Raw genomic sequence first — 12728 nt, 5'->3', positions numbered from 1 at the left:
AAATTATAAAATATTCAATAATATCTTTTTTTATTTTTATTTATCACTTTTGCTTATAAAATTAAGGTAATTAATCTTTAAGTATTCAAAAATTATATTAAAATAGTACTTTAAAATTGTAATCTTTCTCCTATTAATTGTTAAGAAAAATACATTCTAAAATGTTCGATCAAAATTCCACACAATTTGGAACATCTAAAAGTTTGGTCCTAAGTTTGTAGTGGTTGAATATCAATTTCTACAACTGATTTCAGTCTGATTATCTAAATAATTTTTTACCTCGAAGCACCTTCTTTATTAGGCTCTCTTGTGGTGTCTAGATTTGTAGATAATATCCCATTCGAGTTGTTAAAAGATTCACCATCATCCTTGTTCTATAAATATCTTAGCATCACTGTTAACTGTTAGGGGTCGTTTGGTGTGAGGGATAATACCAAATAATCCCGGGATTAAATTATAGTANGCACCTTCTTTATTAGGCTCTCTTGTGGTGTCTAGATTTGTAGATAATATCCGATTCGAGTTGTTAAAAGATTCACCATCATCCTTGTTCTATAGATATCTTAGCATCATTGTTATAGTATTAATTTGAGCACATTATTATAACCAAATAAAAAGGAAGGAGTTTTCCCCCATGTAGTTAGTACATCTGCAATAGATCAATTTAAGAAGCATCCATCTCACAATTTTTTTCACAAATTTCATACACAATGAGGAATTAGATCCATTAATTAATGGATTATAGTACAGAATGAACATACACAAGAAGGGGCTAAAATCCCTTACTGGACTGAAATACTGAATGGGCCTACCCATATCAGATCAGCCCATTAACAACTACATGTTACGTGCACGCACTCTTGGACTTCTTTGGGCTAAATCCTTAGAAGTCCAAATAATCACTAATCTTGGCCACAATTAGCACCTCTGCAAAATTTTGGCACTAATCTGTAAAACTGGAATAACACAAAAGACAAACAGAGAAAAGGATTAGGAAATTGGAAAACTTTGTCCATGTTTCTTAATCCTCTTCCTCCTTAGCTGCTAATACTATACACAATATGTTCATTTACAGGACTCAACGACTAAAAATTAAATATCTATACATTACAGCTTCAATCATGCAAAAAATACTTGAGCTGTTATGCATGATACCTTAATTTATCTACTGAGAGAAAGTATGTTGAGTAGAGACACCCTTGTCCGGATCAAAAGCTTGAACAACATCTCTAATCCATTTTCAAGATCCTCAATGCTACTCTCCAAATTCTCCAGATTTCTTTGTGCAAATTCAAAACTTTCCACTTCCTCTTCATGTCCAGAAACATGATCCAGCAAGTTGTTGAGTGCAGTGTCAACTTTCTCCAACTCAGTCAGCTTTTCCCTCTGCCCTTCACTGCCTACAACCCCTTTATGTACCAGCTTCGAAACCAATGACCATTTATTGGACTTTGGTTTCGAGGCTGGCACAGAAAGAAACATTAACAATGACTGAAAAGTAGAAATAGTTGTGAAACTGGCATCTTCAAGAACTCTAATTATAGCAGAGAGCTGAGAGTCTTTCATTGTGGCTGATGGGGTGTTATCTATCTGTTTCAGTATAGTAAGGGATTTTTCAATTTCCTTTTGAGTGTTTTTTCTTGAAGAAATATAAGCACTAACACTACCCTCAATAGTCAATAAATCATCTCCTGCTTTGCTTCTTCGAAGCGCGGATTGAAGTTCTCTCACGCTTTCTTTCAAACACATGACGGTATCCCTTGTGTTGCTGCAGATATCTATGAATCTCACTGATCTTTCCAGCAATTCCTTCACAAAATTGTCATCTTGATGCTGGAGAAGCGCCCTCTGAGTCATTGGCAGCGCAAGTAGTTCCTCTACACACTCGTATAATTCTACAAGGCCGCTTGACAGAGCATTTTGGGTTTTTTCTTCTGCTTTTGGAGATAAAGGAGAAGATGATTCCCAAGTTTTGATTTTGTTCAAAACTTGTTCAATCTTGATTGTGCTGGGGTGTGATCTAGCAGGAAAACTAACACAACGGGTACGATAAGAGCTATGAGAATGAGACCTTGGGGAAAGAGCAGCCATTGTTCGAATTGTTGAAAGGTTCATTTTTTTTTTCTTTCTCAAATGAGGTTATGTTAATGAATCATTATTTAAGCTGGTTGTTTATATATGCAAAAATATCATGGAAGGAGACAAAAGTTTGGAGAAAAGAATAGTTAATTTGGAATAATGTGTCAATGTGATGTACATGTGAAGAAAGCGTGGGTTTTTTAATTTATTTGTCATGGTTCTATCTGTCAGAGGCCTCAACGAACAAACAGGAGTACAACTTTCATACTTATAGACTATAGTTTAATGATAGGGATAGAGGCATATCTCTCTTTTATTTATTTTTTATTTAAAGGATTTATTTGGTACAAGCTTAGATTTTTTAAGCTTTAAGGATGTGTTTGGTGACACCAAATCCAAATCTCACTCTTTAACACGGGCCTAGACCCTTGTCCCGACACAACCCTGACCCCAACTTCGACTTAGAACTTGATCCTCTCGACTAGACCCTGACTAACCCTAACTTAGGCCCGACAACTAACCCCTAGCAACTACTCGTGACCCGATGCTGACTCATGACCTAATCTCAACCCTAATACTTGGCCTCATCTCAGGACCCAAGATTTTGACTGTTGATACTGACTAGACTTCTACTTCAATGTTGATCCAAGACCTAATTTACCCTTGACTTCGACCTAAACTTTACCCAACTCCAACCCCGACCCTAGGCCCAACTCCCAACTCCAGCTTGAGACCTGATCCTTACCTCCATGGGGAGTCGGGATTAGACTCGGGGCTCACCCTGCTCTCAACTCATAATTTAGGACCGAACTCTTGATCGAATCCGATAAAAATCGTTAAAATTTATTAATATAATCTTATTTGTTTTTAAAATTATTATTTTTTTCATAATTCTATGTGTCAAGGCTTCAACCAACAGGAGAACAACTTCCATACTTACATCAACTATAGTATAATGATAATTGACGAGGATAGTGGCATATCTCTCTTTAATATTTTATTTATTTAAAGGATTTATGTAGTACAAACTTAAATTTTTTTAAGCTTAATTTATTACTTTTCTCAAGCATCTAGGCCACCGCCAGCTCGGGCTTAACAAAGGTTCATTCATCCAAAAAAGTCGGTTGGCATAGAGAAAAATGGGGGTGGGCTCCCAAATATTGTCTTGATTGGAGGTACTTTGGATTGGACATTAAATTAAAGTATAAATGTACAACCAAAGATTGAATTTGAGTTCATAGAGTGAGATCTACTGCTACATATGGTGGTTAGCTCTGATTTATTGAGACAACTCATCAAGTTATAAGGTGGGTACTACATCGTTGTGCTCTTATAAGTGGCATGTTCTCTCACTGTTCCCAGGTCCACGCACTTACCCAAATAATGTTAATACTCTCAATTTATATGATTATGTTTGATTAAAATAAAAATAATATCATAAATGAAATCAAAAAAGAAAATACTCCTTTTATTTTAATTTATATTTCTGGTTTTAATTTGGTTTAAGAAAGTAAAATGTTTTTTATTTTTTGAATTTTATGATCTTAAAAATTGAAGATAAAATATATTGTATCAAATTGAGCTTTAATTTTGTAATTTTAACGATATAATATGGAAGATTATAATTGAAAAATTGTCAGATAAAAATAAAAACACTTATTTTTAAGCGGGCTAAAAAGAAAAGTATACATGAAATAAAGGAGTACCATTTATAGTGCTTCATTGCATTGACTTTAATTTTGTATGGACAAATTCGTGCAAGTACGTACATATTCTTTTAGTCTCCAAAATGTAACCTAAAAAGTTACATGAGAACTATCACAGTTCATTAAACAATGATTCCAAGAGTTGCAAAATTTGTATGAGCTAGAGACCGACCTACATCAATATGAAAACTATCATAATTAATCATGGAAATAGTATATTTGGATGTACATCATGTGGGGTGAAAAGAAGTTTCGAGGATCATAATTCATAACAAAATAGAAAATATATAAAAATAAGCATATAATGAAATTTTAGGAGGTGGTGGCCACTCACTACATTTAGCTATGGCTAGCTAGTAGTTGGGTTTGGACACACTCATTAAATGTTGAATGAGAGGGCACTTGTCACAAACAATGAATTTGTGTATGGCTGTTTGGTAGTCCCTTTCTTAACTCTTCCATACCGTGTTGTTTTGGGCTACCTATCCACATCTCAATAATTTAGGAAGAAGCAGTAATGCACTTCAATTGGTAGGGATATTTATTTTAATTTCTTGCATTACTAACCATGACTAGTAAATGCATAGTTCATAACAATATACTGATAGTTGAAAAAATATTTACGCTGTCAATTTGTCTAAAAGTTTAATAATTTTTGAATATGAATCTAAATTATATGTACCAATGATGTAAAAATATTTAAATATAGCTAAAGCAAGTTACCATTTGCTTGCATTGAAATCCCAAATCTAGCAGAGAAAAATTAGAAATGTTTGCTTTGATGGCAAGAAAAGTTTTGAATAGAGGTAAATATAAAACACCTGGTGCAATGTTCAAGTGTATATTTTTGGTTCATTTTCCTCATATCTAGGAAATAGGGGATGAATATACTTTTTAAACATATTATATTTTCAGTGTACCATATCTGAGTGGTTATAATTTATTGTATCTGAAGATCCTCACAAAGTCCCATTTAGATTTCCCTCTAATTACTCTTTATCCAAGAGCTAATTATGCATATGTACTTAATTAGCATTCAACAAGTGTCCCCGGATCTTTACTTTGGTAGCTCAAAAGGTAGTATTATACTTCAGTATTCATCACGGAATGACACGTTATACTACCTTGTTGCATGCATCTGAATATGCTATATTTTCTTTTAAACTTTGACTTAAGTCGTGAGCGGCCCCTTAAAGTTGTCCACATAATTCACTTAGATACTTCAACTAAGACTAGTACCTATTAAATACTTTTATCAATTCAAAAATTGTTCCTATTAGGCATTTTTTGATAATCAACAAAATATATAAAGAGTGCGTGATACACTTGCGGTGACGTGACAAAACGGCAAATTAAAAAATAACATGTGGCACTGAGCCCTGAAAATTATAAAAAAAATAATTTTGTTTAAAGTTATTTTAAACACTTTTTATATCTAATTTTTTTTAAAAGAAAAAAAAAATGAAACTGTCAACCTATTCTACCCAACCCCACCCCAACCCAACCCCCTTTCATCTTCATCTTCTTCCCAAAATACATTTTTTCTCAAATCACAAAACCTAATTCTTTTCAAATAACTTGAAGATTAGCTTTTAAAAAAGATATATATACATTTTCATACTAAGAGTGAAGAAGAAAGAAATTTTTGCCGGTGATTATTCATTTTTAAGTTAATTATAATGTCAAGTGTCAATAAAAGAAGAAAAAATGTAAAAAAAATTCAAAAAGACACTATTTTGAATCTTTTCACGCGCTTTAGGCAGTGACGGAGCCAGAATTTTCAATAAGGGGTTCAAAATCTAAAAAAATAGACACATGAAGTAGTCGAAGGGGGTTCGACATCTACTATATATACCTAAAAAATTATTTTAACCATGCATAAATTATATAATTTTCCGCTAAAGGGGGTTCGGATGAACCCCTCATTGTAAGGTGGCTCCGCCACTAGCTTCAAGAAAGTGCAAAACACATTTTTTGCCATATCAACATTTTGTGTTAATAGGTACATGTTTTGAACAATTTAAGTGTTCAATAGGTACAAGTCTTAGTTGAGGTGTCTAAGTAAATTATGCGGATAATTTTAAAAGGCGGTCGATGACTTAAGCCTTTAACTTTTTGTTTGTTTAAAATTATTATGTGCAAATAGCAAGGATATGGTCCTATCTAGAATCTCATACACTATGATTATTCTTTTGCAAAAAGTGGAANAAGTGTTCAATAAGTACAAGTCTTAGTTGAGGTGTCTAAGTAAATTATGCGGACAATTTTAAAAGGCGGTCGATGACTTAAGCCTTCAACTTTTTGTTTGTTTAAAATTATTATGTGCAAATAGCAAGGATATGGTCCTATCTAGAATCTCATACACTATGATTATTCTTTTGCAAAAAGTGGAAACTTTTGTTTGATGCATCCAAAAAAAAAAGTTCAATATTCTTATTAGCCTGGATATTATATAATACTAGCAATTAAGTATATGCTCCTATATATCTAGAAGATTCGTCATACACTATGATTTGTTCTTTTGCACAAATGTGAAAATTAACTTTAGATTGATGTATCCAAAAGTGTTACATTATTTATGAGTGACTAATGAGTCATCGGAAGAAAAGTGTTAATGGTCTCCTACTTTTAAAGTGTCTCTTCAACACTCTGATTTGGCACATCATGAGGGTGAGATATACATACGTTCTTCTTTAACATGGAAAATAAACCAATCAAAAAGGCAGAATACATAGTTTAACTTCCTAATTTAGCGTTAAATTCAGGTGACACACACCTCTCTAGTAAAAGTAATTCATCTTTTTTCATACATAACCTTTTTAAAGTAAAGGAAAAAGCACTTCTTCATCAATTTATGTTTCAGATCTGATCACACACCATTTTAGTCCAACCACTTCTTCTTATAATCCAAAGAAGGGGAAAAAGAACCCTCGCCCACCCTAACGGCTCATCCTCTCCAACCTAATCGTTCCCGAGAATCGAAATGAGATAAATAAAAATATTTTGAATAGTTAAAGGTCTATTAATATATTTCACACTAAATAAAAAGGATGATTTTGATTTAAATCTCAAATTTAAAGGGCTAATTTGACCGATGCAATGAGTGAATTATTATTTTTTTTAAAAAAAATTGATATGTATTTTATTTCTCCAATGTATAATTTCAATTTTGTTCTTTAATTTTCTATGGTATATATAATACTTATATATTTTCTTGTCTCATATTTTAAAATAAGTTTCAAATACAACAATTTGAAGTATGCATTTGAAAATTTAAGAAGTTCAATGCATATACTTAAGCAATTTAAAAGCTCCAAACAACAATTAAAAGAGTTATAATACACCCTTACCTGACTTTTACGATTAGTGGAGTGACATATTTAAAATATGTTCAAATTGGAAATAAAAGATAAGGTTAGAAGTATTTTTGAGCCGATAGATTGATGAGGACAGAAAAATCACCAACATTAAAAAGGACATTTTGACTATTTTCTATGAAAGATATGAACTGGAGAGACAATTAATTGTAAAATAAATCGCTACTAAAAGTAAATAATTAAACTAGTGGCCTTGACTTGTTAATCTCTTTCACTCTTGATCCCAAAATTGCTGCTACTGTGTTAGAAAATGGCCAACAAGGTTTCCAATTTCTCGGATCTGATCCAACGTGTCACTGCTTCTTGCTTGCTCCATCCACTTTCCTCCAACGGCCACATCTCCGGTGCTCGTGACGCCGACGAATCTGAAGATGACAAGTACACTACCGAAGACGACGACGAAGAAGAAGAAGAACACCCACCTTATGTGGAAACTCTGGAAAAATTCCAGAATTTTGAGGTAAAAAATGAGGAGATAAGAACTGAGAAAGTAATTGAAATGGAAATGCTTTTAGGGGAAGTGTTCGATGCAGTGTCGGCAATGAAGAAGGCTTACGTTAGTCTACAGGAGGCGCATTGTCCATGGGATCAGGATAAAATGCGCGTGGCTGACGTGGCTGTGATATCTGAACTGCGGAGGCTTGGAGTGTTGAGGGAAAGATTCCGGCGGAATGTCGGCGGTGGAAGTGAAAGAGGGGACTGGAGAGTCGGGGCGGCGACGCTGAGAGAAGTGGTGGCGCCGTATGAGTCAGCCGTGGAAGAACTGAAGCAAGAAGTGAGGGCAAAGGACATTGAGATCGATGATTTGAAGGAGAAGCTAAAAACGGCGACGTTGCTTAGCAGCAATAGTGGAAAGAAAAACAAGTCAAAACGAAGAGTTAACTGCAGCAGTCAAGCTCCAGTTAATATGTCGCCGGCACCTGACCTGTTCGAATCTACAGTGAGCTCAGTTAAAGAAGCCTCAAAATCCTTCACGAGTTTGCTCCTCTCTTTGATGCGCTCTGCTCACTGGGACATTGCGGCGGCAGTGAGATCCATCGAAGCTGCTTCATCGAACTCCACCACACCAACGGCGGATTCAATTGTCGGAGCCAACCACGCAAAATACGCACTGGAATCTTATGTGAACCGCAAAATGTTCCAAGGATTCGATCACGAGACATTCTACATGGACGGAAGCTTGTCATCACTGCTCCACCCAGACCAGCACCGCCGCGAGTGTTTTACACAGTACAGGGACATGAAAGCAATGGACCCAATGGAACTTCTTGGGATTCTCCCAACTTGCAGTTTTGGAAACTTCTGTTTCAAGAAGTATTTGGCCATTGTACACCCCAAAATGGAGGAATCTCTGTTTGGTGATTTGGAGCAGAGGCGTCAGGTACTGGCTGGGAACCATCCGAGGAGTCAGTTTTACGGGGAGTTTCTTGGGCTAGCAAAGACCGTTTGGCTGCTGCATTTACTGGCGTTTTCTTTGGATCCTCCGCCAAGTCATTTTGAGGCAAGCAATGGATCCGAGTTTCACCCGAAGTACATGGATAGTGTGGTGAAGTATTCCATTTCCATGGGGATAGGAGGGAGAATGGGTATGGGTCTAGTTGTTGGGTTTCCAGTTAGTCCGGGGTTTAAGCTTGGAAATGGATCAGTTGTTAAGGCTAGGGTTTATTTAGTCCCCAAAAATGGGTTTTAAGTTTTTGGGATGGACATAAATTAGTCCATGCACTACTTGCCTTGTCTCTGTATTAGTCCTATTAGTTGGTATCAAAATAAAAACTGATTCATTTGACTTGGGGATCGTTTCTATGCAAACTAATGATTGAAATTATGTCTTTTGTTTGCCGGTAAACTTCAAAAGGTGAGTATAGTTTTTGCTCCGGTAGACTTAAAAATGTAATTTTTGCTCGGATTTGTGAAATGAATCTTTCACCTATAAAATGGGTATCTTCGAACCTTAAGTTCCCTTTACTAATTTTTGCAGTTTTTGGTACAACTTCGTGCATGTTCATCTTTGTTTTCTTGTTACTGATACAGTATGCTAATATTGGACTTTATGATGCTTTGAGTAAGTTGATAAAAGCCCCTTTTTTGGGTCTAGGCCACTGGCCGTAGGATGGAAATTCTGTGTATATATGCATGACATTCATTTTCTTTTCAAGATCAGTCCTGTGAACTTTTCATGGTTATTGTTTTTGACGTTTCATTGAACATATAGGGTTCCATTGCAGCTGGAAGCTTATATTCTTTCTATATAATGTAGTCAAACAAAAGGATTTTAAAGAAGACTATTTCTGTGTAACTTCTTCCCAGAAGGTTAGTTGGACTTCTTCTTCGTATGCTGTATTTATTTTTGTGAAACATGTTGTCACAATAATTTCTGTTTCTATTAATTTGATTTTTTTTTTCTGTTCGGACGTTGCATATTCTAGATGCTTCATTTATAGGAATGCGTCTTATGAACATCAAAATAATGTCTCATATATGTAGTGTGGTCATTAAGTTCCCCACATTGGTTCAGAGATTGAGCTTGTTGTCTACTTATATGGTTTTTGGCTATCCTTATCTCACGAGTTAGCTTTCCAGGTTGAGGGCCATTTTCTTAACATAGTATCAGACACAAGACCTTATCCCCATTGTTCTGTTTTCCAATATTGGCGGCTCATGTCATGTTAGATGTCCAGCTCGATCTGTTAACAACGTTGGACCCCTGTGTGTGTTAGATGTCCAGCCATGAGCTTGTGAGGGATTGTTAAGTGTTCCACATTGGTTGAGAGAACAAACTGTTGTATCCCTATATAGTCTTGGGCAATACTTTCTTAAACTCAGTGTCAAGTCAAAACCAGACAAACAAATTGAATGGGAGGGAGTATTTTCTTTCTGTTCCATCAACATATCTAGTATCATAGGTAGAGTAATATCTCCGGTTTTATCATCCTGGCAGTGCGTTTGTTGTGAGACTTGTGTTAGTTTGTTCACTGCAGGTTAAAACTATTTTGGGGATAAAACTTAACCTGACATCAGATTTTGACAAATACTGCAGAAACTCTTTCTATACGCTAAAACTCTACGCGTAACATGATAAATTGGACTCTTATTCAGGTATTTGAATTATAGTCCTACTAACACAGTTTATTGCAGTATTCATGCACACTCCATATGTACTACTATATAGATATAGATAGAGAAAAAGACACAAAATTGATGTATACTCAATCACCTGAAGATTGTATATTTCTACATAACTACAAAACTGTGTATATACAATTTAAAGTATATGGAATATCAACTGCCACATTAGCAGGATAAAACATTCAGTAGTGAGCTTCTACATCTAATCAGGCATCTAAATGTTGCTTCCAATCCATCTTCGAAGCTGACAAGATAAGCCTCAAAGTTTTCAAGCTTGGCCTCTAAGCTCATGTTTTCTTCTAGGACTAGTGGAACTATTCTTTCTTTGTTTACCAATCTTGAAAGCAGTGACCATTTAGATAGCTTAGGCTTCAAAAGTGGCACACACAAGAAGGACAAGAGCATTTGGAAAGTTGAAAGACATGCTGCATTAGCTTCTTTTATTGCTCTAATCGCAGGTAATGCATCTTGATCTGCATCTAGCAAGATCGATACTGCAGTCACTTGATCCATTTGCTTCAAAGTGGAGACTAATCTTTTGGCATCCGTCTTGATCTTCTTGATGAAAGAGGTAAATCTTTCAACGCTGTCATCTGTAGTTGAATCTCCTTTTCTCCTTCTGAGGGAGGATTGAAGATCTCTTACATTTTCTTTACATTGTGAGACAAGTTCCCTTATTGTGCCACAAAAGTCAAGAAGCCTCACTGATTTATCCAATAAATCGTCAAGCCATTTTGCATGTAGATTCTGGGAGAGGGCTTGAAGGGTTTGATGTAAGTTGAAAAGATCATCAATGCACTTGAATAATTTCTCCAAACCAAGTAGACCATTGGTCACAGCTGCTGGTGCAACTGATACTTCCAAAGATTTGAGCTTGTTTAGCTCCTCTTCAACTCTCTGGGTGGCTGGGTGTGATCTGCCAGGAAAACTGACTGATCGAATGTGATTAGGTTTTGAAGAAAGAGCAGCCATTTCTTATGATTTTCTCTCTGATTAGGGGAGTTTTAAAACTTGTGTTGGCATTGAAGCTCGAGTGTTGGTATTTATAGGTAGACATCCATAGTAAGAGAGACAAGATTAACAGTGGCCTAATTAAATAAGCATGTGATTGCAAGGCTGGATTGCTTTATTTCTTCAGTTGTTTAGTTAGTGTTTGTCATGTAATACGTAGCCAGGTATGGTTGTCTCCTCCATAAAAGCTTAAATCCATCAACTACTATAACACAATAATTAGATGATTGAGATGTAAATAATTACATAGTAATGGGATTATTTTAAGGTGTCAAGACTTTCAAAGGGGCTAGCAAATTAAATATAAAATTCATAATGCACGACTGAAGTTTATTTTATGGAACATGTACATGTATGGAAGTATTCTTTTGGATTTGCTTGGCAAGGGGTTGGAATCATATCTCTATAAGCTTCTCAACTAGATGTAATGTTCCTAATAATTCCGAGAAATTTAGAAAGGCCTAATGTACTTGATTAAAATAATGGGTGGAGTAGCTTATTTATCAACTGTAGAAGAGCACATATGAGCTGTATAATCTAATTGTTTAAAATGTTTTATTATATGGTGGGCAAGGTGAAATAATAAAGGAATACATCATCAGATTGCAGGAGTGGTCTTCTTTCCTATTTTTCATGCTTTAATTTTTTGTACTCTGCGATTTTAGTGAAGAACTAAACAATAAAATTGGAATTATTACCTAAATTAGAAACAAAACTAAGAACTTACGGTATGAAAAATTTAAAGATAAAAAATCATATAGGCAGAGCTAATTAATACATGCCAGTGCAATCATATCCTTTTATTTTCTTTGGCTCCATTTGGAAGATTACAGCTAAGAAGTTCTTCTCAAAGATTTCCAAGATATGGCTATGATTTCTATCCTTTTAATTAGTTCAGCAGTAGGTGGCTTAGCAATTTTTAATTAAATCAATAATGGATACATGAGTGTATTGGAAATTCAAATATTTAATTTTGTGCATGCATGTATGGCTGGATTTGCTGTGCTTGTTTAATGTTTATCAAATTATTGACTGAATAATTGTTCTCCTCTACAACTCACCCTCCAGGGCAAAGAGAGGGAAATTTATATTTTTTACAGAACTTTTATGAGTTAAAACCATGAGTTTCACATTCTCTCTGAGATATCTTATTTTTTAAGTATGCAGGGAAAGGAACACATAAGAATGCAGAATGAACTAGATGGAGAGAATATATTCAGGAGACAGCCCCTCGATCTAATCAGGCACCTAAATGGTCCTTCAAAGCACTCAGGGTGACGGTCGAAGGATTCCATCCAAGTTTCAAAGTTAATGTTGTTTGCATGACTTTCATATGCTATTCTTTTGCGAAATTAAAATGCACACTAAATTGGCTCCTCTTAGTAACTAATCACATAGGTAGTGTCCAAATCTGAATCTTGGAATTCTG

At 35.1% G+C, this 12728-nt stretch overlaps 3 protein-coding genes across 3 annotated transcripts; 1 reads left to right on the top strand and 2 right to left on the bottom strand.

The window, feature by feature from the left end:
- Positions 1-878: 878 nt before the first annotated feature.
- Positions 879-2225, bottom strand: LOC125847885 (uncharacterized). Its single transcript, XM_049527607.1, has one exon. It carries the CDS (start codon positions 2113-2115, stop codon positions 1162-1164), a length of 954 nt encoding a protein of 317 aa, XP_049383564.1. The 5' UTR covers positions 2116-2225; the 3' UTR covers positions 879-1161.
- Positions 2226-7303: 5078 nt separating this feature from the next.
- On the top strand, positions 7304-8954 carry LOC125847880 (protein GRAVITROPIC IN THE LIGHT 1). The gene has a single exon (XM_049527601.1). The coding sequence runs from the start codon at positions 7413-7415 to the stop codon at positions 8850-8852; it is 1440 nt and encodes a 479-aa protein (XP_049383558.1). The 5' UTR covers positions 7304-7412; the 3' UTR covers positions 8853-8954.
- Positions 8955-10382: 1428 nt separating this feature from the next.
- Positions 10383-11327, bottom strand: LOC125847890 (uncharacterized). Its single transcript, XM_049527610.1, has one exon. The coding sequence runs from the start codon at positions 11258-11260 to the stop codon at positions 10454-10456; it is 807 nt and encodes a 268-aa protein (XP_049383567.1). The 5' UTR covers positions 11261-11327; the 3' UTR covers positions 10383-10453.
- Between the last annotated feature and the right edge of the window lie 1401 nt (positions 11328-12728).

Source organism: Solanum stenotomum, chromosome 12, assembly GCF_019186545.1.
Source record: "Solanum stenotomum isolate F172 chromosome 12, ASM1918654v1, whole genome shotgun sequence".
Taxonomy (NCBI): domain Eukaryota; kingdom Viridiplantae; phylum Streptophyta; class Magnoliopsida; order Solanales; family Solanaceae; genus Solanum; species Solanum stenotomum.
Note: the sequence above shows the minus strand (reverse complement) of the source record. Positions and strands in the feature narration are given on the sequence as shown.

Excerpts from the sequence above, each read along its gene's own strand:
- LOC125847885 (XM_049527607.1), bottom strand. The coding sequence starts at position 2,115 with ATGAACCTTTCAACAATTCGAACAATGGCTGCTCTTTCCCCAAGGTCT.
- LOC125847880 (XM_049527601.1), top strand. The coding sequence starts at position 7,413 with ATGGCCAACAAGGTTTCCAATTTCTCGGATCTGATCCAACGTGTCACT.
- LOC125847890 (XM_049527610.1), bottom strand. The coding sequence starts at position 11,260 with ATGGCTGCTCTTTCTTCAAAACCTAATCACATTCGATCAGTCAGTTTT.